At 38.8% G+C, this 24,065-nt stretch overlaps 2 protein-coding genes and 1 non-coding gene across 3 annotated transcripts in view; 2 read left to right on the forward strand and 1 right to left on the reverse strand.

Annotated features, from left to right (window-relative positions):
- The first annotated feature begins 126 nt into the window (after positions 1–126).
- Positions 127–2,704, forward strand: l(3)72Dn (UTP4 small subunit processome component l(3)72Dn). Its single transcript, XM_017071168.4, has 3 exons — positions 127–377; positions 450–2,283; positions 2,489–2,704. The coding sequence occupies exons 1-3, from the start codon at positions 241–243 to the stop codon at positions 2,606–2,608; spliced, it is 2,091 nt and encodes a 696-aa protein (XP_016926657.4). The 5' UTR covers positions 127–240; the 3' UTR covers positions 2,609–2,704.
- A 4,509-nt stretch (positions 2,705–7,213) lies between these two features.
- Positions 7,214–7,286, reverse strand: TRNAM-CAU (transfer RNA methionine (anticodon CAU)). Its single transcript has one exon. It is a non-coding gene; the product is annotated as a tRNA-Met (tRNA).
- A 4,570-nt stretch (positions 7,287–11,856) lies between these two features.
- Positions 11,857–24,065, forward strand: part of LOC108007473 (uncharacterized) — a 77,321-nt gene continuing 65,112 nt past the window's right edge. Inside the window, exons 1-2 of the mRNA XM_070996436.1 lie at positions 11,857–12,358; positions 15,319–16,557. Coding sequence (XP_070852537.1) covers positions 15,571–16,557 — 987 coding nt within the window. The 5' untranslated portion in view covers positions 11,857–12,358; positions 15,319–15,570. The remainder of the gene's footprint in view (positions 12,359–15,318; positions 16,558–24,065) is intronic.

A 24,065-nucleotide genomic window follows, 5' to 3' on the forward strand; every position in this document is an offset into this window, starting at 1 on the left:
CAATTAGGATTATTATGTTCTTTTACAATTTAAATTTTTTGATTTACTAGTATTTAATAGTGGCAGCATAAAGGTTAAGCTAGTATATTTTCCAGTGAATGGCCGCACTCCCGGTTTGTTTACTTCGCGCACTCGACCATCTGGCAACTCTAAGGCACACACGTGCAACTGCAGAGGAACTTCGTTTCAGTTTTTATCGCTTAGTTTTACGTGATTTAATAATTGTTTTAACTAAACACAATGTCGAATATTGCCGAGAAGGAACCCGAGGGCGGGGGCAAGCATCGGTTGCACAATGTCCGCTTCTACACGATAAAACCACAAGGCATTCTCAGCATGGCCTACAGTAAAACGAGCAAGTGCCTCGCTTTGAGTCGGTAAAATATGGAAAAAAAAATGATAAACTAAAGATAACTATGCAGATTTCTAACAATTACACTTCCCTCCAGTCAAGTACCCGTTATAGAGCTGTGGAACTTGGAGCACACCCCCTATTTGGATCTGGTAATCCACCTGCAGCCTGATTCGCCAGTGGAGTCTTTAGCTTGGGCGGGAAATCGTCTGTTTTCAGTGGATCTTACGGGAAAACTGATCGAGTGGGATCTGACAAACCTAAAGCCACGTTACGAGCACTCGCCCACCGGCAACGCCCTCTGGAGTCTCGACGTAAACCCCGCTGAAACGGAAATAGCCGTGGGTTCCGAGGAGGGACACATCAACATCCTGAGCATCGAGAATGACGAAATCACCTATAAATCCCTGTTTAACAAACAAAGTGGCCGCGTTCTCTGCCTTAAATTCGATAAGACAGGAACGAAACTAGTGAGCGGAACCGAGGGATTTGTTCGCATTTGGAATGTCCTCAAAGGAACCACGCTACACACCATGACTCTTATCAACAATGATGTGATTGTCTGGTCCCTGCAGGTCCTGTCCGATAATACGATTATTGCCGGCGATTCGGCGGGATATGTGACGTTTTGGAATGCTGAAAGTGCCACACAGATCGATTCCTCACGAGTTCTGGATAAAAACGTATTCGCCCTGGCTGTAAATGAAACGGAGGATCGATTGGTCTGCAGTGGAATGCAGCCACCGCTAATCCGGCTTTTCAACAAGACCCAGATTAGGCGGGAGGAATCCACCAGCGAGCGTTGGATCAAGTTTCTGCAGCGCGATGTCCACAAACACTATGTGAAATCCCTGGTGCTTATAGATGATCAGATTTTCTCCGGAGGCTTGGATGGTATATTGACTGTTACTTCCAGTGAAAAGCTGCGGGCAAAATTTTCGCAGCATGCTCCCTTACTCAAGGGATGCGTTGCCTCATTGGCTATCAGCGAAAAGCTTTTGCTCCTACGTTATCCCAAAAGCTTGCACCTGTGGCGCTTGGGCTCTGCGGCTTCGGAAGACAAGGATAAGATAACAGGATGGGCACAGTCACTTGGTACCTCGGAAGAACTTCTTTTGAAGCAACCTCCCCAGAAACTTCTTGAATTAAATGTCAAAGGGCCAAACTTCATACAAGCTTCAGCCATTTCACCCGATGCAAACTGGATTTGCTACTCTACCTTAAATGAACTTCGTATAAGGCGTTTGCAGAGGGATCCTCTGCAGGTGCATCGTCTGGTGGAGGATCTCCCCAAGGAACTTCAACCAGCAAGTCACATCATATTCACTAAGCAGGAAAGACTAGCTTTGCTGCATCCTCAAAGCAATCATCTTAGCTGGTTTGACTTAAAAGAAGATCGCGTTGTCTTCGAATATAGCGTCGACTTGAGTGATCATTGCAAAAATACCATAAGCCATCTAGTAGTTTCCTCAGGTGGCGATTACCTTGTGGCAGCAACCTCAGACCAGATAATATCGGTTTGGAACCTACACGGGAAGCAGTACAAGCACCTGCTGAATCTGCCAAGACACCAAGCGCGTACCACAGCTTTATCAATGCACGAGGATCTTCCCCGTATGGTGGTGGCCTACGCCAATGGCCAGATAGTGGAGTACGATCTGGTCGATCGGAAATTTACCTGTGAAACTGAAGAGTACCTGATACCGGGCACCCGGTACTATTGCATCAGTGGTATCAGCTTGGATCCAAGGAATCCCAATGTGTTTCTGGTTCACAATGAAACAACCTTGTATGTTTTGGAGAGGAATGACAATTTTGAGCCAAAGGAGGAAGTGATCAAGAGCAAGACGAAGAAATTATCAAAGGAAAAACCCTCCTCAATTGCTGAAAATTCAAAGAGTTTGACCCTTAAGACAAAGCTACTTCGGCAGGTAAGATTGGGAGTTACTTCAAATCGTTTTTGTTATTTATTCTAAGCCAATTTGCTCGTATAGTATTAAAAAGAGATATAAAAGTTAAATGTAAGCTCGGGGACTAGACATTTTTAACGCTTTCCGACCATACATAGCTGCACTAAATCCTATATTTCACCCATTATTTGCAAACATTTTCTCACCTCTATTTCCTCTTTGGCAGCACCTGGTGCACGTGTCTCGGCTGAGCCCTAACGAACTTGTCAACGTCAGCATTTCGACAAACAATCTGTTGGCTCCGCTGCCGACGCCGTTCCAGCGGAAGAAGTTCGGTACCAAGTAAACTGATTGCTGGAGGATGAGGATGTGGATGGTCTCCACTTAGGTTTACCCAGTAGTTTCCACTTAGTTACCAAATAAAATCAAAAGTAGAAAACAATGGTGGAATGGATTTTTGCGAAGGCTTGCGCGGCTCTGCATTCGCACGGAAATTTGTCAAATGTATTGCCAAAAATTTGTCTCCGCCGTCTCGTCGACGACGACGACGACAATGTCTCCTGGCCCCATTCCCGTGATTTTTTCACAGAGGGGTCTACGTGGATTGTGCAACATTTCGTTTCGTTTTGTGTCGCCGGCATTTACTGTAATTGTTGTTGCTGTTATTTTTTGGTTTTACACTGTCTAGCCAATGTCTAGACAAGTGCATACCACACAGACAGTCGAAAACACACGCACACAGAGGCGCTGTGCGAGGGGGGTTTCGGTGGTCCTGGGGGGCCGTCGATGCACAATTCAACTTTTAGCTCAAAACCTCATTGGCCGGCTGGGTCTGCCGTCGTTCCACCATTGTGAACGGATGGTTGGGTGGGTGGATGGGTGCTCTGATTCTGATTCTCGGCACAAAAAAAAAAAAGTCCGAGTATCCCGCAGCCATATTCGAATGCCAGGAGAGGCTTTTACTTGGGCTGGGTCATGACCACTTTGGGATCAGAAAGGTGATTAAAACTTTGCATTCGCAACTCGGAGTGGAGTTTTACATCAGATGGATTGTTGCATCACGGGAAATAAAGAGGATCAAGAGTATGAAATAAAAATCAAATTAGAAATTGTTTATAATTGTGGAAATTTATAATCTACTTTACTAATTAATTATATGACTTCTGTTATTGTATGCCTCAAATTTTAAAGTGCTGATAAAATAACTTATGAAATTTATAGATTTTCCTATAAGCACCTCTTGTATTTTTTATTATATTTATTTCTTAAGAAAGATTTTTATTAAGTATTCAAAATTCGGTTAGGAGATGTATAGTCGTTTCCTTCTTGTTATGTGCATTGCAATGTGCATTTTTCGGCTTTTGCCATTTTCCTTTTTGCATACAATTTTTTGACCAGGACGAAAACCCCATACCGTTTTCCCCCTGGGTTCTGTAACTTTTTCCGATCCTGACCATAACCGACCGACTGGCTGACTGCGGTTGCGGGGGCGTGTCAGTTTTCGAGGGGCGACAGTTTTCGCCTAGCATAGCGAAGCAAGTGGCGAACAGACATGAATAATGAGTGAATTGAGTGAAATATTCAAACTAAGCACACAAACTGTAAATGCACATATAACGCATACGCAACGTGTGCCAATTTGGCTGGAAACCCCAAACACAAAGCTCCACCCTTGGGCGCTTTTGTCGGCATTAAAACTCACTTAGCCGTTGAAAGGCATGGAGTTTGGGTAAAAAGTTATGCAAACTACGCAATGCAAACTACGGGGAAAAGTCGGGCTGCAGTCGAAGGAAGAAGTCGTGAGAGTCTGCCAAAGAAGTCTAGACAGGCAATGGGCGAAACTTTGGCGGTGGCGAAAAAAAGTTTTCCACATGGGACTAAAACCCATTGAAGGTGTGGTGGAGGACGAGATGTTAGGGAACAATGCCTCAAATTGACATTTAATTGGTTTGCAAATTAGCCAAGAAACGGAGCAACAAAAGCAGCAATCTTCGCATGGGAATTTGCACCTCAAATGCACTTTACACCCCCGCATATTCAGGGATGCAAAGCGGTTTCACAAAAGCAATGTAATTATATGGTTTTCACCCTGGAGAACGATATTTTCAGTCACAGTATCAGGACAAAAAATGTATATAAATGTTTAGTGGTTCTTTTTTTGGAATATTAAATATAAATTTTGATTTCAACTTATTAAAATATTTATTTGATGTATGTATCAATAAACTAGTTTTAGTTGACAGTTCACAAATAAATATTTTAGAAATTTTGCCCACAATACCTTACACAAACAATATCTAAATACTCAAAAAAAAGCTTTTTTTTAAAAAAAACATTGGTTTAACATGATCCTTAAAAAATAACTACTAAATATTCTAGGTAGCATTCAAAAAACCCAATTAAGTGAATTGAAGTTACTTAAAAAAGTGTTTTTTAATTGATTAACCAAAAGGATTAGAAACTAAGATCAATAAACCGAAATTGCCATTTCTGTTCTAATCCTAATCGGATCTCAAAAGTCTCCGTAAATCCTTGTACATTTTATATCCGCTTGCATCCCTGTTAATTTCGTGTGAAACCCCAACCGATTCGAGGTGCTAATAAACAAGGACTCTTGCGGGCTAAATTACAGCCGCTAATGAATGAAATGGGATAAAGCTTAATTTGCATTTAATAATATTAACGCGTGGGGGAGTGCAGGGGACTGCTAACTGCAGGGGGTGCTAATTGAGGCAGGGGCGGGGGCCAAAGGGGGGTAAATGCTCGCATCAGCATAAATCGCATGCGGTTGTCATGGCAGTGGGTTGGGGGCAACCAACTCAAGTCTAGACAGGGATCCATGGGATGCAACAGCAATCGACCAGAGGACAATGTAAGGACAAACGTGTCCTGTCTGTCTGCCAGTCTTTGGGGGGGAGGGGGGTTAAAAGGGGGTGTAACCCAAGGGGTAACTGCGCTCTTGTCTGAGCCATCGTAACTTTTGGCTCAACACAAAACTTGATTGAATTTTATGCTCGCCAACAACAATGAATGAAAAGCAATGGAGGAAAGCCAGCACTTAATTGGTCTGAAAGAAAACTCTTTGGGAAGCCGCAACAAAAACACAATATTAATGAAAGTGCAGCTGTGCAGGTGATGACCACCGCTGAAAGGTCATCTGGGAGCAGGCGAACTCAAGTGCCAGCGCGCCGGCGGGTTCATAAAAATCCCTTTTATGACCAAATTTGAAATATAAAACGATTTTATTTTTTTTCTGTCATGATTTTCATTTATTGACACTCAAAATACTTGGGAAAAATGTTAAATTATCGTTTTTAAGAAAGTTTATAAAGTAAGTATTATATTTAACATTTTATTGATACCCATATCCTATAAAATTATAGTTTCAATAAATGTTGAAGAAGAAAATTATTAAAACCGGTTAAGATTGTTTTATGGCATCAGTAGGTCATATAAAAACTAAAAAAAAATATTTAAATATGGAGAAAGGTATTTTTTAAGGCTATTTGATGGGCTATAACTTGAAGTGCTTATTTTAGGCAAGTTACATTTTAACTGAAGTTCGCTAATATAGAAAAAAAAATTGTTAAATAATATGATTCCATTAAAAAAGGTATGAATACCCATTTTAAATTCGATTTTACCCATAATGCGTTTTTTCCAGCTCGCTTCTAAAATTCCGGAAGTCTATTTTCCTAGTGCATCAGCGAAGACAGGAAAACGTTCATTGAATTTTGTCCTTCGCTGGGCTGCCAAAGGACAAATGCACAATAAAGAGAGATACATTGAACGGGGAGTGCACAAGGAGCAAATAAGGAGCAGTAAGGAACTTAGTTGGGGGCGAATGGCAGCCCCCACAAACACCAACATTTCCTGGCTCGACTGGTGTAAGTTTTGCAGTTTCATTGCACTCGTCGGCGAGTTGAGTCGAGTGCAATGTCATCCCGCACATCCTGGCGGCCACCCACCACCCACAATTCACCCCTCTCCCCCTTTGGAAAATCCTGCCAGGAGTCAACTTGTCAGCCAACTACAATTTACGAGCATTTCACTTCGTTTGCTTCGATTTTCATTGCATACTTTTTGGGGCGGCAAATGAAGAGAGTTGAGCTTGCAGCTCCAGAGCATTTTCCCTCGATTTTGTTGGTGTTTTTGAGTTGGTTGGGAGAGTCCTTGGAAATTGCATTTCATTTCCCGCTGGATTTCACTTAAGACTTAAAGCGTTCCCCCATGATTTTCAGATAGTTGCTCTGTTAGATCGAGTAACTCATAGAATTCTCAGCGGAACTCAACACTGCTATTTTTGCTAGTTAACTTAATTGCTGCTACTGGGTTTGTTTCTATTGTTGTTGTTGCTGTGGTTTTGTTTCCAGATTTATGCATAATCTGATGCTGATGATGATGTTAGCCAAGTTTTTACTGCCCTCGTTGCGGTTTTTCTAGATGTGGTACTTCTGCGGTTTACAGATTTAATGAGGGGGAACATAATATATATCGTAGGTCGACCTTGAGCTGCTCTTTAGATGTAAATTCCTTTTTATAAATAAAAAATATATACAAAATACATTTAAAAGATTATTTAAAGATTTCTTGATTTTTCATAATTGTTGTTTTCTTTACGTGCTTGGTTTGATGAATTGGTAAGCTTCTATTAAAAGATGTTATACTAGAACGACTTAGGGATAAACTCTAAACGATAATAATTTTTTTACAGGTATGTTTTGTATAATATAAGTAATGGTAAAAAAGTAAGAGCATTTACAGTTTTTTAAATTTTTCTGAAAAATATTTTTGATCAATATTTTAAAGTTTTAATTTTGGACGACTTCTTGGTTATATCATCAAGTTTGAAAAATAATGCAGATTTTTTTTAGTCAGAAAATTAATTAATTAGTTTGAACTAATTTTAAATGTTTGTTTAATAAAAAAAACAAAAGGAAAAAAAGTTACATGCCCCGGGTGAGGCTCGAACTCACGACCTTAAGATTATGAGACTTACGCGCTGCCAACTGCGCCACCGAGGCTCTAGTTGAGGTGACATTCTAAGCAAGCAGTATGAAGTCCTGTAACTTCCCGCAAGAGGGAAGGGAAGAGGGAATGCATTTCCAAAAAGATCCATGATTGAAATTCCAATTATAGACACCTGAGCTTGGAATAATGTTTTCGTTCAAACATAAAGTACAGGGTGTTCCATGCTAAAAATGGCCTATTATAATCGAACCACAGCCACCGCAGCTAGAACAACCAATGCAATCATAAAGTGGCAACCGCACTCGCTTCTCAGCCCATTGTTGTTGTTGTGTGTGATTTTTGTGTACGCGCTTCGCTTCGCAAGTTGCAACCACAATTTAATTAAGCCAACAGCAACCGCCCAGGAAGGCGGTGGGGTGAGGTGCGGTGGGGCGTGGCCGATGGACGGCGGGCTGGTAGATTGGACAACATTAGCATTGGAAACATTGTTGTTGATGTCAGGGCAATGTGTTTACTTTCTAGCTCAGAACACTAAAAAAATATTAACAATCATTCGATATTGTTCTTTTTTAAAATTAGTATATGTATTAGGTACAATTTTATTACTGGATGTTAGTTTTCGAAATATTTTATATGCTATACATATATTTGTATTTAATTTGCTGTGTTTTTTAAAAACCCGAGATTGTAACAAATTTAAGAAATTCAAATATTAATGTTAAAAAGCCTTGTAAAACAACAGCGAAATCTTGATTATAATCTATCTTAATTACGACCTTACCAAGCCGAAATCCGCACTTAAAGATATATAATCTTATATTAAGTTTTCTCTAGGTGTACGCCTTGTCCAGAAGTGACCAACTCCAGGCCAGGCTATCACTTTAATAGACACGTTCTCATGTGGCCACCATTTCCTACCCCATCCCTTGGGCCTCACCCCTTTATGGAAAGCCACTCGGCGGCGCCTCCTCGAGTGACCGCAAACAGAAAATGTGGAAAATTACTTGTCGTTGCCTTCCATTTATTGTTGTTGTTGTTGTGGTTTGTTCTAGTCGTCAACAGTTTGCTCCCCCCCCACCCCAAACCAACCACCTTTTTTAACCTATTACCATCTCTTTTTTCACTGCCTTTCCAACTGGTTGTTGTAATAATTTGATTAAATTGAACGCTTTAAGTGATTTGCATTTTAAATTTCAATCAATATGACGTGACTTCCAGTCGAGGCTGCAACAGCGGGACAGGATGCAACTACCGCCAAAGAAAGAGAAGGGTAAACAGGGTTAGAAAGAGACGGAGCAAGAGTAAGGAGGGGGACGTAGGAAGTCTCTGTCTGGTCAACTGGCGCCAGGATAGCGCTCTAATGATGTACAACCATCAACGGGTTCTCCCCAGGTTCCTGCATCTCTCGTTCTGTCCTTATCTATTGCTTGCCATCTCTCTCTTTCTAGCTCTCCAAAGTTTTTTCTGCAGAAAACCATTAACTCTGTGGAAAAAATACAGCAAAAGTTGCGACCAAAGTCAGGGTCAGTTTTAAGCAAGTTAAAACTAAGTTGGAGCTTAGTTATAACTAAATTTAAGCGATAGAAAAGTTGGGTAGATATACCAATATATTTAACAGTTTGACTTCGATGAAGACTATATCTATACCATTAATTCCTATTTAATTTAAATAATTATTAAAATGCTTATAGTTAAAGAAATTTGCTTTTGTTTTTGGTTTAGGTACATATGTAAGTTTATTTTATATCTTGTCTTTGTAAAAGAAAATCTTAAAAAAAAATACAAGGACCAATCAATGCATTTTTCAATGAAGGGTCCTACAGTTATCAAACCCTATTTAACTTCGAAAAATAGTTCCCAAGCATATTTCCCCCTTCACAATCACATTACGTATACGCACTGATGCGCAACTGCAAAAACTCTATTCATTACTTGATTTGGTTCTTTTCTTCCATCAGTAATCGAGCAATAATAATTGCCAGAAAAGTGCAATAAATATCCATCTCCTTCATCGTTATATCGTTGGGCTGAACAATAGCCACACCATCAAATTACTGGCATTGCATTCAGAGATCCTTGCCAGTCGAAATATTCTGCTCCTTTGGTTCTAGTTTCGCTGATTGCATTTTCCACGTCAATGTTGATGTGAATGTTGTTGTTGTTGTGCTGTTGCATAAAGTGCAGTTCTTTATTGTAATTATGTATTATTGTTGTTAGGAGGCTGGATGGATAGCTGGTTCTGCTGGAACATTGAAAAAACATTTAAAATATATTTTAAAAAGATTAACTAAAAAGGCACTAGTAAATAAGAAGCATTGCATAAATATATAGATCAAACTTAAACCTATTGAAGTATTATTAATGCAAAACATTTGGTTTAATTACATAATTTTATTTTTATTAATTTATTTATTTTATTAAATTACTTCCTGTATTAAAAATAATAATGTTTTATTTCCCCCCCCCCCCCCCCCCACATGTTATTACAGAAAATAAATGTACATAATATTGATATAACTTTTGAGGACCCTGTCTTAACACTTCGTTTTATTGTTTTGTTATTACCACTATAGGATAAATATTTTTTATGAAAAAAGTCGTACTTTTTTTCAGTGTATTTTCGTCGTCATCAGCAAGTTTGCTTAGTTTTCTCCCTTGGTTTACTTTTTTGTGTGGCCCGGCATTGTTCTTAGCCAGCCAACGTCGCCGTCTGGCAGTTTCCTGCGCTGCATCTTGCAGTGGCAACTTCCTGATTTTCCCGGCCACGCCCCCTTTCCCTGCACCGCCCCGCCGTGCATTATATTTGCCGAAATGCAAAGTCTAAGGACTTTCGTCTGAGTGGATTTTTTGCCTGGCAGCTCCTTCCACGGTTTCATCATCGTCATCATCATCATCATCATCAGCAGCAGCAGAACCGGCAGTTTCCTCTTCCTCGCTTTCTTTTTGTTTTCTAATTCATGCAATTTTCACATTGCAAAATCTCCTTTTTTTGGGCCAGGCGTTACTTTTGTGCGGTTTTGCGAGTGGAAGATTTTCAGCGGTCGCTGGCTCATTGTTCTTTTCGCGGGGAGTACGAGATAGAGAGCGAGGGAGTGAGAGGATCGGCTGTGGTTGAGGGCGAGTGAGTCAGATGGGCCTGAAAATAGCCAAGAATCCCCACACATAGACTCCCTTTTTGGCGACCCTATCCTCGAGAATAGAGAATCATACTTTACTCCCCGCCCTGCTCATCTTTTGTGATATTTTTGTTGCCGGCTTTTGTGTTACTCAAAGATTTCTCAGGTTATAAGGATTGTGTTTTGGAGATCAAGCTATTGTTAAAGCAGCAAACGTTATAGGTTAGGTTTCCATAATTAAATATTATTTATTATAGTTTTCTATTATTTACAACTTAAATTAAAACTTTGATTTTTTAAAAAAGTATATTTTATGTATTTAGTAAATATAATAAATTTGTAGCCATTTTTTTGAAGACTTTTCAAATATTTGTTTGAGGCATATCAATTTTTAAAAAGGTTCCACTCAAAAACATTATTAAAAAAGGTTATACAAAGTAAAAATTAGTACAAGCTAAAACAAAACTAAGTATAAAAAAATTGAACTTTCAATATAATTTAATCAAGGAAATTTAATTCTAATATTCTGTACACTTTAAAATATTATTAATTTAATTAAAATATGAAATATGAGGGCATTTCCCATTTGGCCCTATCCCCAACATAGCTGAAATTTGTGTTTTCGCCCTGTTGGCCACCTCTGCCACTGCTCCCCCTCCTTCACTTATTTGTGCAACAATTTTGCAACATTCTTATTCTCTATTTGAATACAAATTATGCTGCTTGTGTCTGCGTTGTTCATCCTACTCTACCCCACTGTTAGAGGGTATTTTTGGAACGGGTTGTTGTTCTTGCCGCCGATTCTACGTCTCTCCCGATGATAGCGAAATAATGAGCAGGGCCAGACAGTCGGACGGACGGGCAGACAGACGGAGACAGTTCCCGATCCTCGAAGAGAAAAACATCACAATGCACTCAAAAAAATCCTTAAGTTATCACACATTAGAAAAAAAAACCTATTGAGATTTAAATATATTAAATATAATGAAAATAATAAAACTATTATGCCTAGCAACATTTTTAAAATAGAATATCCTTTTACTTACTACTCATATTATTAATAATATATCATTTTAATACCCCATTTGAAAAATTTGAAAATATTTCTATTTGTGTGGCCCTTCAGGGATACGAGTTTGTAGAGTGGAGACTTAAAAGTGGAGAGGAAATTTGGGGGAAAAGGAGTGGCATCACTTTTCACGCTTGATTTTCCTGCGCCCGTTGTTGCAAAAACAGATGAAGAAAATGCTTTTCAATTTATTTTTAAGTACAAAAATAATTTTGCTATTTTCTAGTTCCTTTTTTTTTCATGCCCGCGAACAACAACAAAATGAGCGGTAAAAATAAAAGGCACGCCTGTCGCCGCGTCGGAGTCTCAGACCGCCCAGCCCCCTTCTATATTCCCGGCCAATGCAGGGATATATATCGTCTATATAGACGCCGGGGCCCGAGTGTGTGAAATATTGGAGACAAACGGGCAGTTTTTATGTTAGCTGCGAAAAAAATCGCATTTAGTTCAGTGCGGCGCAGGTTGGCGGCTAGATCGGATCGGTAAAAGCTATATGGCCATATGCTATCGGGGATTACGTGGATAAACGTGTTTATCTCAGAAGTAAATTTAAAGTTCACCTCAAGTGATTCACATTTTTTTCACTTTTTTTGCAACATTAAAGTATGAAAAACATAAAAATTGGAATACAACCAAAATATTACCTATAATCAGAAGAATAAGAGAGAGAGAGAGGGTGAGAGAAAGTGAGTGAAAGAGAAAGCAAGCCCAAATACTTGGTTGTCATGTGTGAAATTCCTTGATTAGTGTGCTCGATATTCGTGACGTGACACGGGTTCGAAAATCGTGCGTGAAATAGTAAAATAGTGCCGTGATCGGGGATCTCGAGGGGCGATTTGCAGCCGTACTTCCTTCTCTTTTACGTTGGGAAAACTTTTCCTGGGCCGGAATTCTTCGAATTTACGTTTGCTCAATGTCAAATCGAGCGTTCGACTTTCTGGTATGTACGAGTACGAATTTACCCGCTTATCTGGCAAATGCCAATGCTCGCTTTTCGGTGTTTTTATCGATAACAGCCGGCTTTCTGTCGATTACTCGCGAATTCCTGGGTTTTCCCCCAGTTCCCCCTCTCTGCTCGATATGTTGGAAATTGAAAATAAAAGAGTTCGATTTTGTTTTTGCCGGCACAGAAATAAATTCAAGAATGTAGCGCTTTGTTTAAAAATAAACTGGAATGTGTTTGAATTAGATGAAAATGCTTATGTTCAAAGTATTTTGTTGTTGTTTCGGCGTATTGATATGGTTATTTCTATTGCTTTTATTGTTTTATGGTTTTTAGTGTGGTGATTCGCCATTTTCAAAGAGTTTGTGCACAGAATTTCAAAAGAACTAATACGAATTATATTAAATGGTTCGTTTTTTGAGGTCAACGATTTAGAATATTTTATTTTTTAATCTTATTTATATTATATACTAATACATTTTTGTATAACGATCAAATATTTTTTATTATTCGAATGTTCATAAAATAACTTGAGTTAAGAAGCACAAGAAAACATTTATTTTTATGAAGGAGACATTTTATTTGAACTGCCACATTCCCGCGATCTGAGTTTACTTTGTATGGTAATTTCTTTTCATAAAGTCCCGCATTCATACCTTTCATTCCCATCGCATTCAGTCCAGCTGGTGCCACAAAAAAGGCCCAAACAAACTCTGTCTCAAAATGATCTTGACTCACGCAAGCCTTTTGTTTGGGGTCTGCAGTTGGATGGCAGAAAACACTTGTCAGCACTTTATGGCCACATTTCTGGGCTTGTTTTTGTTTTGCATTTTGCATTTCGGATTTGGTCTTCTTTCTTTTTTTTTTTATTAATTATGACTCCGAGTCGGAGATCGTGTTTTTATGGCAAACATAAATTTCGACTTAAGGTCTGAGCCAAAACGGAGTGAGGGAAGGAAAATGAAGAGGCAATCAAATAAATTGCTCCGGCTCAAGAGGGCTCCAAAAAGGGGAAACAGTAGCTGCCGTCGAGGGTCCCCCGATCCCCCGATCCCCCATACCCGACCCCCGTTCCGCCGTCTCTGTCTGTCTGTCTGGGCAACGAAAACAGATCAAACACAAACACCACAGCAAAGGTTGCCAATGATTATGATCATGATCGTGTTCATGAGGAGGATATAGCAGGATGATGACGATCTCCTCCGACACTTGAAAGGAATTTCAATAAAGCGAATAAAAATAAGAAAACATCGGACAAACAACAGAATCAGACGGAGATGATGGGGATGGAGTTGATGTTGATGAGGACGATTCGTCTCCACAATGCGATCCATCTTAATGCTTTTGTTGTTTTGTGGCATCAATCTGTCTCTGACACATTGGGGTGCAACATTGTTGTTGCTCTATCAAGACTACAAAAACAGAAAAGTATCTTAAAGTGATTGGAGCTGATAAAAATGTAAAGCTGTTCATAAGAAAAACAAATATAAGAACTTATGTGGTTTAGATTAATTATATACAAACTCCCAATATATTAGCATTACCAATTATTATATTAAGTTTTTGGGGCAAAACCCTGCTCAAAAAAGCCATCCCACTTCGTAATATTAATATTGTTGATGTTTTTATCTTAGAGCTTATTTTTCATGACTTGCTTGGAGTTTTTTGAAATTTGTTCCTTGTTTATCAAGTTGGGGGAAAAGTAAAGTGCATAACGAAGAAGTTCCCTTCTTTGTGTTCTTGTTGATCTGCTTTAAATATAGAAGTCCACAATGATGATGATGATGATGATAATAAAAACAAAGTCGCAAAGAAGTGCAACATAAATTTCTGCAAAATATTACGCATACGCAACGTGCAACAACAACAATGCCGCAGCATTTGTACATATATTATTGTTGTTCGTGTTGCAGTTCTTGGGGTTATTTATGCCCACAGGGCGATGCTCAGACACTGTCTCCTCCATTCGCGCCCCCCTTTCACCGATTCTCTCCCGCCCATGACTCACTGTGTATTTTCGTCGGGGGCTCGGGAGGAATCATTGTGGGACGGTACGGTGGATACTTTGCAGCAGACTTTGGGACAGACTGGCACAAAACAAAAGCAAATGCAGCTAGTAAACGCGACAACAAGAAAAGAAAATAACAAAACACATGAGCCAAGTGGGCGACCACACAGCATAAAAGCACTGCAAGAAACTGTACCGATGTTGAGTTAATTAGGGTAAAATGAATACATAAGTAAGTTATAGCTCTTTTCTTAAGCGAGTACTAGTCACTTTAATCAAAAAGCCTTCAAAACGACTGGCCAATTCGTATGGAAATTTTCCTTTCATTTCCTTATTGATTGAGGTAATTTTAAGACTTTAAGCTCCAACGTGGTTTTTCCCATTTACATGATTTTTCTTGGCTTACGTATAATAGATATACACGTATTGGATAGCCTAAAAACGTTTAAGAACGTAAAAAGTTATATATAAGTATCAATTTAAGTATAGTTTTTCACTACACCAAAATTCTCTAAAATCGAAAAAAAAGAAAAGAGCGAGATATCTTATAAAATTACTCTTGATAAGAGCGAGACAGCAATATTTGAAACGCTCTAAAGAAGGAAAAGAAAGATGGTGAACATATCAGAGTGACAGAAAGAATTGATACTGATTTTAATCAAAGGTATCACTATATTTTATCAAATTTGATTCCTAAAGAACATGTTTTGATAAGTTTTTTAAATTTGTAAATAAAGAATATAAGGTCTCGAATAAGTTTTATCAAAATCAAAAACGAATTTAATAAAATTACTTCTTTACCAATGTTATTTCTATGAAATAATTTTACAAAACTTGGTAGAATATATAAAGTCATATTATAGTATTTCTATAAAATATTTATTTATATTTTTTGATTTTTACAAATAAGAAAATTCCTAGAATAACCAATTTTTCTCCTCTATTGCAGGGATAATCACCGCATATTGATCGTGTGTTTTGGTCGCAATCGACCATGCGATTTGGGGAATTTCCGGACGAAAGCACGGCGTAAACAATCCGATCGCCGGCGGCGGACGACGCTGTGGCCCCCACGCATGCAGCCAGTGGCGCCGCGGGGGCCCGCTGCACATTGTGGTGGTGCACAGTGGTTCTGGTTGCGATCAGCCTGACGACGCTCCTCCGGCCGGGCTCAGTTTCAGCCTCAGCCCTCGCGGTGCCAATGCCGGGATCGGGGACTCCCCGTCCTCACAACTTGCAGCAGGATCAGCATTCGCTACCATGGTCCTTGGTCATTGGAAAACTAAATCGATTTAAACCGGGAGAACGGCTATCAACGAGCGGTGCCAAGTGTCTGAAATGCCAGACAAGCGTTTCGATACCAAATTCAATATCGAATGCAACTGGAAGCGGCGGCGAAAGTGAAAGTGCAAATGCAAGTGCCAGTCGTGTATATAGTGGTAGTGCAATTTTGTGCAGTGTAAATAGTGCAAATAATACGCGTAAGTTAAATTTAATTCTGAGCAAGTCGCGAGGGGAGCAACTCGCTGTTGGCACAAATTTGCAAAATAAATTACCAGCATCGAGTGCGGATTGCCACTTAAGTCCAAGTGCCGAGACAAATATTCGTGCAACCACAGGTCCACCGCGATCCCCGCCCCCCTGTCCGCCGTGTCCATACAGTCATCTTCGTCGTCATCGGCATCGTCATAGCCAGCATCATCATCATCATTATCCCCATCGTGGTTGTCGTTGCCGTTGTCGTTGTCGTTGTCGCGACGCGTCGCAGTCTGCATCCGCATCGCCCGCGTCTATGCTCTTGCCATATCAAATTAATCAACGTGCTACATTGTTGCAGCAATCTGCAACAGCAACAGCAGCAGCAGCAACAGCAACATCAACTACACATGTGCCCGGGGCAACAACAACATCTCTGCGTGCCGTGCCTCGTATTTATAAACGCAAACGTGATACGGTCCAAACAGCGACCACTGCATCACCTTTGACCCCTCAGCAACAACATCCAACAGTCGCTGCAGCAACATCAGCTTCAAACAACACAACAACGACGCGAAGATCGCGACTCGAGTTCATACTTTACACCGAGGTTTATGAAGTAGAGGAGGATTCGATTTCCCCCGGCGAATCCCATTCAAAATCATCGAACGTGGGCAGCAGCGAGTCCTTCTGGCAGAAATACGGTGAGTAGGTAATACATATATATATAAATGAAAAACAGATACCATTATCTATCTATAGAACATATTAGAAGAAAATATCACACCTTCGAAAAATATACAACTAGTATTTGGGTTTGGTTATTATTCTTATCTATGTATCTAGTATACGTAATCTTAATTTCTAGGTGTACCTACACTTCATAATATAAGTTTTTATAATGGTGTTCCTTTACAGAAAACCTAATGATAATTGGGCTTAAATATTTTATAGATTGGTTGGTTTTTGTGGTCGTACATAGAACACATTTTATATTTAAAATCTATTATATTGATAAAAACATGTAGTTTTCTCTGTCTTTTATACTATACTACCTTATACTACCTTAGTCCTGCATAATATTTTATTCATTAAAACTCATAAATTAAAATATTACTATTTTTTTAAACGAACCAATTTTTATATTCCTAATGATACTTTCCTAATTCTACAACATCCACCACCGTGCTCCTTAGTTCATTCACCTGTCAAAACCAACATCCAAACGCAACAAATGTTCAAAAATAAACGAAGCATACCAATGCCAAAAAAACATACTCCACTTGCATGTCACAATTGTTAAAAAAAGTCGGAGAAAGAATAAACAAAGGGACTGAAAATAAACAACGAATCGCAGCAACAATTGCCCTGAAATGTTCCAGTACCAGACATCATATCTGAACATTTTTATGCCTTATGCGATATGGCATTTGTCGTCAGCGAGAAGGAGGAAGAGAATTGGTAGGAGAAAGGGGGATATATGGATATGATGTGGGATTTTTAACACAGCTGGCTGGTTAACATAATTTTCGTGGGCATCTCTTCTTTTTTTCATTTTTTTTTTGCAATTCAACGGAAAATAAAGCGAACAACGACGGTAAAACGACAGACTGAGGGAGGGAGAGGGACAGAGAGTGAAAAAGAGAGAGAGAGATGGAGATTATGGGGAAGAAGAAAGAATAATGCATCAGCTGTCCAGAATGATAGACATAATGATTATCCAGTTTTTAAGATTATACTAAAAGATTTTATTAAAACCAAACTTTAATTATTGGTTACAAAAAACTCGATTGACTAAAGACTATGTTGATTATTAAGATTGGAGTGCAAAAATATTACTTCTTCATACATTTTGTAATGTTGATATTTTCAAAGTCTTACATAAAAAACCTCTCCTCCAAATGGGAATGCTTTTTAAGATCATTAAATCTTTCTAAAATAAAATATTTTTTAAAATATTATTTCCTAATTTCTGTCTCCTATAATCTAGTTAATAATAAACACAGATAATGTTTAATTACCCATATACCCCTCGATTCTATTCGTACCACTCATACAGAAAAATCGAAAAACAAAAAGTGGGCTGAAAAAAGAAGGCGACAGAAATCAACTTTTTCCAACGAATAAATTTCGAGTTTTCGATAGTCTCGGTCTGCCACAGACAGTGGTTGTGGTCGTCGTTGTTGTCGATGGTTGTTGTTATTGTTGTCGTTGTACTCGTCCAGACGGCAAGATCTGGCCATTGGAGGGGCAAGGGGGCGTGGCAGGTCGGCGCGAGGGGGAGGGGGCGGAGAGGGACGGGCGGACGGGGGAACTGGGGCCATTCGTGGGCTCCAACAGCGTCAGACTGTCTGGTATGCCACTTTGCCAGTGCAGCCAGCTCTCTCTCCATCCCCCTCGCACGCTCTCCGTCTCACTCCCTCCCTCGCTCGCCCTCTCACTCTTCGGACTTCTCCCCGTCTCTGTCTTTTTTGCGGTTGCTGCCTTTGCCACATGTGGCTTTGTCGAAAGATAGTTGTAGTAATGCACTGAAAAAATTATATTCTATGATTAAAATAAACATTTCATATTTGGCTTGTAGTGAAGAGAAAATGTTTAAAATGAAATAAATTGGTGTGTGTAAAAAAGTTATAACTCACTTAGTAAGGAACCTTGCCTACTTTTCGGGGAAACTTCGGCCCTAACGAAAATCCAATAGTGTTAAAACTTGAAAGGTGCAAAGAACTACAAACTAATCTTTTTAGGGCAAATTACGAAAATATATAGTTTCATAAACCACTGTCTAAAATATTAATTAAATTTTTTTAAATTAGGCTGAGACACCTACCTTGAACTTTGATTAAATAAATAAAAAAACACCTAAGACGCCAAAAAAACACAAATGATTTTTAGCAGATAGAAAATCCTACAATATTATATTAGTACATTACCAAGCATTAAAATTTAAAAAGTATACCATTCCAAAAACCGAATATTTAACGAGGGTAAGGGAAAGAAAGATTGTTAAAAATATAAAAACTATATTTAACTTCGAAAAAAAATCCATTCGATTCTAAAAGTTTTATAAGCCTTTACAGACTTTATAAAGACTTTATAAATAAAGAGGACACAGTACAGACTATTTTCTCTTAGTGTAGCCATAGTTTCGGTGTCAGCTGTCTGCCGTCTACCTCTTGCGCCTCTGTGTAGGCGTCACCATCATGATCATCATCATCACCATTCGTAATCATCATCAGTTTCATCATGGCGCTTGGATTGGCCAATGCATAAAATTATACAGAGACATGACATGGTTTTGAATAATTAAACACAACGACGACAACGACATCAAGTCGGACTAAATGGCTGCCAGCAGCGGATACTACGGGCACTTGTATTGCTGGCCAAAAACCAGATGAAGGGGGAAAGCCCCCAGACAGACAGGAATGCAATGTCCTGAACTAACCGCCAAATCACTGGCCGGGAATCTCTCCATTTCCACGTTCCAGTCTCGACTCGAGTTAAACTAATTAAGCTGGTTAATTCACTAAAGCGAATTACAGTTGCCGCCTGGGCAAAGTAGGTTGTCATAAAAGGAGGGGAATGCCTGATTTTCTGTGGCCGGGGGGTTTCAGTCGAGACGTTATGGAAATGTATGTCATAAATTAATTAGAGAAAGATATTTGGAATCCTATTTTTAGCTCAAAACCACATATCATTTAGTAACTTTCTAAATGTTTGGGATGCTAATTTTCTCATAGAGATAAGTCAAAACCACATATTATTTAATTACACTACAGTTTTAGTAATGTCATTTATAAAATATAAAAAAAAAAGTATTTCGTGCTTTTCATAATGTATTATAATATAAATCACTTGTAAATATGTTCTTATGTTTCCTACCGTTCTAAATTGATTTTTAACTATGTTATCTTAAGATCTTAAAATTAAAATTGGTTCAAAGACGTCAAGATAATTACAAAATATGGTTTTCAATAGTGACCCATAATTGTATTCATTAGAATTAGCAATGGTATGACACATTTGCTTTAAAGAACCTACACCTAAAAGCAATCCCAAACTAATCTTTCCCCCAGACATGTGACATATTTTAGAAAAACTAATGAAAATGAACAAAGAAAACTGACAGGCCGGCAAGAAACAAAAGGGCCAAGAGTGAGGGAAGGAAAGATGGCACAAACGACAACGTTGACAGGCAATATTGACAGCCGAGAATTGTTCGCGCAGTTTGGCAATGTTTGCCCAATATCTTGTGGATGTGGAGTCGAGACCCATTGTTGCTGCTGCTGCTGCTGCTGCTGCTGCAATGTTGCAGCTATGCAATTGAGGTTGCTGGTTGCAAGTCGCTGCTGCTGCTGTCGGCTCGTTTCAGTTGTTTGAGCTGTCAAAGAGGTCTGCCCGTCTGTTGTCTGCCGGCGTTTCCTGTTGTTTCCTTTTTGCCGTCTGCAGTCTGCAGTCTAGACACAAGTCAAAGTCGAAGTCGGCTGAGAAGACCTGAACGAAACACAAAAAAGCGGCTGAAAACAAGGCGAACCCCAAAGCTCAGGTGCATTCCCACAAAAAGGCATCGGCGACCTGGAAAGCCTCCGCGTGTGAGAAACGCAGACCAAGAACAAGAACGGGAATGGCAACCAGAACCAGATCCGAACTGAAAGTCGAAGCTATGGCCAAAGCTATAGCCATACCTATAGAGCCATAGGTGAGAGCAGACCAGACCCAGACCCAAACCCAAAGAGCAGACATCGCAATCGACATTCACATCAACTACAACGGCGATGTTGTCTGTTTGTCGTCTGGAAAGTTATGGGACAAAGTTGTCGCTGTCGCTGGCTGTTGCAATGATCTGCCTAGGGGTATATGTGCTTAAAAGTTAAGAACAAAAATAATGTAAATGTAAAAGAATGTAACTTATAACTAACTTATAACATACAAAGCTATTTAAACTTTTTAAAAATCTTTCTCTCACATATAGAACATTTTTTATATAGGATAGATGGCGTGGATACTACGTACTAGGTTTTTTGTATTTTTACTATTTTTCATAAACGTAATTGTAAATCAAACTATGTTCCTAACTATATGTTCACATATAGAACATTTTTTGTAAAGGATAGATGGCGTGGAAACCACAAGGTTTAATATATTTTTAATAATTTGCATAATCATAAATTTTATAATAATATAATATAGTATAATCTGTATTTTATAAAAATAGAATTTAAAAAATATTTAAAAATGGAAGAATGTGAAAAATTCTACCTTCATGATTATATTATTATATTATATTATATATTATATTCAATGATTATATTCTTTCTTTCCCCGCCTATTAGAGTTCATATTGGTATAGTCCCAGTCCACATAGAACCCGAGTGGTATGTGATAAGTCGACTTATTTGAAGTGGAATTTCAGTTACTCTGGTTGTTCTTGGTCGCTATCTGTCGCTCAGTCGCGCTGTCTGGCGTCCCTCCGCGCTGACAGCCTTAGATCAGAGTGCAGTTGATTTATGGCGGCGTTGAGTGGCTTTATGCTCACCTCAAATATGACACAAGGCGGACATAAGACAAAAAGACCCCTACATATGTATGTCCATCTATGTGCGAGCGGGTATGTCCAAGTGTCCGCGTGTCCGCCAAACGGAAGTTGTCCTTTTTGCACCCTTTCGCCGACGAAGGAAACCTTCCCCCTTTGTAATCGCCGGCACTTTTCCGTCCGTCCATTCACGCAACAAGCAAATTGTGGCAATTATCGTGGATGTTCACTGAGGAAAAATATCTTTGAATTTTTATATATGAGGTTTAAAATATACGTGTAGATTATCTGTGATATTTCGGTTTTATGCGTTTATTCTCTGGAGTTCTAACACAAAGTATTTCAAAGTATTTGGTTTTTTTTTAGCACGCTTTAAAATACTGGAAATTTTTTAGAGCTTTTAGTATTGGTTTTCCTGTAGATTGTTATAAATGGATTTTCGTAAAAAGCACTAATTACGAGGGACAAAAAGTCTTAAAGAACTTCAAAACTTTGCGAAGAAGTTATTTATATACTCATAAAACTTTATAATTTTTAAAATATATTATATTTTATTATTGATTATTTAGTTCTAAAGCTTTCACAACTATACATATTTTTATTTTGATCTGCATATAATACCAAAAGTAAACCCTATATTGTTTTTTTAACCCTATATGGTTTTCTCCCAGTGTTTTCCCTGTGGGTACTCTTGCATTTGCCTTGCTCCACATCCAGGGAATAGAGACCGATGTCCACTGCATGTCTGCCCAGCGATGCGTGACGACATGTCGCCCCATACCCGCACCACCCAACCCTCTCACGCCCACTCCCTTTTGTCCATCTGTCAATGCATGTTCCGTTTGGCAAACTTCCCCTAGACACCTCCATCCACTTGCACCCACCGGTGACCCCCTCAGACCCCCTCAGACCCCCTCAGACCCCCTCAGACCCCTCTATCCCGGCGACCAGTGCGCTTTTGTATTGCAATAAATGTAATTATGGTCTCGAATTGTATTCAAAAACACCCATCCTCCACTCCGCCGTCTGGCACATCGTCCAAATCGTTTGGGGATCCCATAAGGTGGTGCCTTGTGGCCTGACCACCTGCAATTTGTGTTTAGCTCTCGGGCATTGATTTTGCCGGCAATCAGGAAAATAAATTGGTTATCAAAGTGAGGCGACCGTAAGTGGATGGTGTGTGGACTAAGCAGTTAGAGGTAGTATTTGTGGATAGGGTTACAGAAAAAGGTTAATGATTGCGGGTGGAAAAGTAGATGAGACACAATGAATAACAAATCAGATTCGGAACAACTGATAGCGATGGTAAATTTATTAAAGTGAAGGTGACTCGTAACACTTATCTTAAATATTTAATAGTTATTTAAATATTTAATATTTATTTAAATATTCAAGTATTATTATTTGAATATTAAAATACGTAGATAAACCTTTTTATCATTTAAAAAAATATAAATTTTTGTTTATCTTAATGTAACTTTATATTTGTTTTATAGCATGCAGCTTAAATGTTTATTTTCTTCTTTATAAAGAATTTATTTGAAGAGTTGACTGCATGAATGCTTTAACCTTTAATTAATGTTCTTTCTAATTAAGTACGAAAGACCTATAAAGCAGAAATAAAGTTTCCTTGTAAAATACCTCATCCTTCTGGCACACCATCTAATCCCTGGCATCCTCAGAGGACTTAAAGAGACTTAATAAAGGTCCTAGCAGACTCCTAGACTGCATTTACCCCCACAATTCCCTGGGGTGAATATTCCCTATTCCCAGTGAGCAATTGGATATCAAAGGCAATTTGCCACATTCTGGGGATTTGGTGTTAAATATTCAATTCCGTCTGCAGCGGACGTCTGCGTTTGCATCGCGTTTCCGTCTTAGTTTCATTTCGTTTCCCATTGCAAAGGCATCATGACGATGATGATGGTGATGCTGGATGCTGGATGCTGGATACTGGAGACCCGAGAACCTACAGGAGGAGCAAAAGGACTGCCAAGTGGTCGAGTCTGTGGCCATTCTCTAACAAACAAACAACAAAACGAGCACAAAGAATAAACTTTTGAATGGTTGAGCAAAATAGGAGAGATTTTGAGGAGAGTTGGGAAAGTGCACAAGCACTCTAAAAAAATAGAGAACCACTTATTTTTTAAATATTATGTATTATAATTAATACGGACCAATGATTTTTTTAAATCGCCCCCTCTCAATATTGATCATTTTATTCTGACGGGGTGTATGAAACAAACCCCACTATAAGTATTAAACCATTTTAGTATTAAACCATTTAGTAGTAAGAAATAATAATATTTAAACTAATTTTCTGGGGGTAAAATATACCAATAATACGACAAAATACTACAAAAATTAAATGAAATTATAAAAGTTTAATTGTTTGGAAATTTTTTTGTAAAGTTTTGAATTGAGTTTAATTTATATACCTTTTTAAGTGGGTAAGTTCCTAATATTTCCACTTTTCCATACACTGAAGTCTACTTATTAATATTTTTTAATGTTCAAAAATTAAAGTTGTAAAAATAAATATTTTTTTGAGTGCAAGACTGTGAAACTGAAACTGGTGTAATGTGAAGCAGATGAAACGGACAGCGGCCAACGAACGAGCGAGACGAACGATTTCAGTCAGTGGGACTGGATGGACATTTGGAGGCGTCGAACGGTGGAGAAAGAGT

This window comes from Drosophila suzukii, chromosome 3 (assembly GCF_043229965.1).
Source record: "Drosophila suzukii chromosome 3, CBGP_Dsuzu_IsoJpt1.0, whole genome shotgun sequence".
Classification (NCBI taxonomy): Eukaryota; Metazoa; Arthropoda; class Insecta; order Diptera; family Drosophilidae; genus Drosophila; species Drosophila suzukii.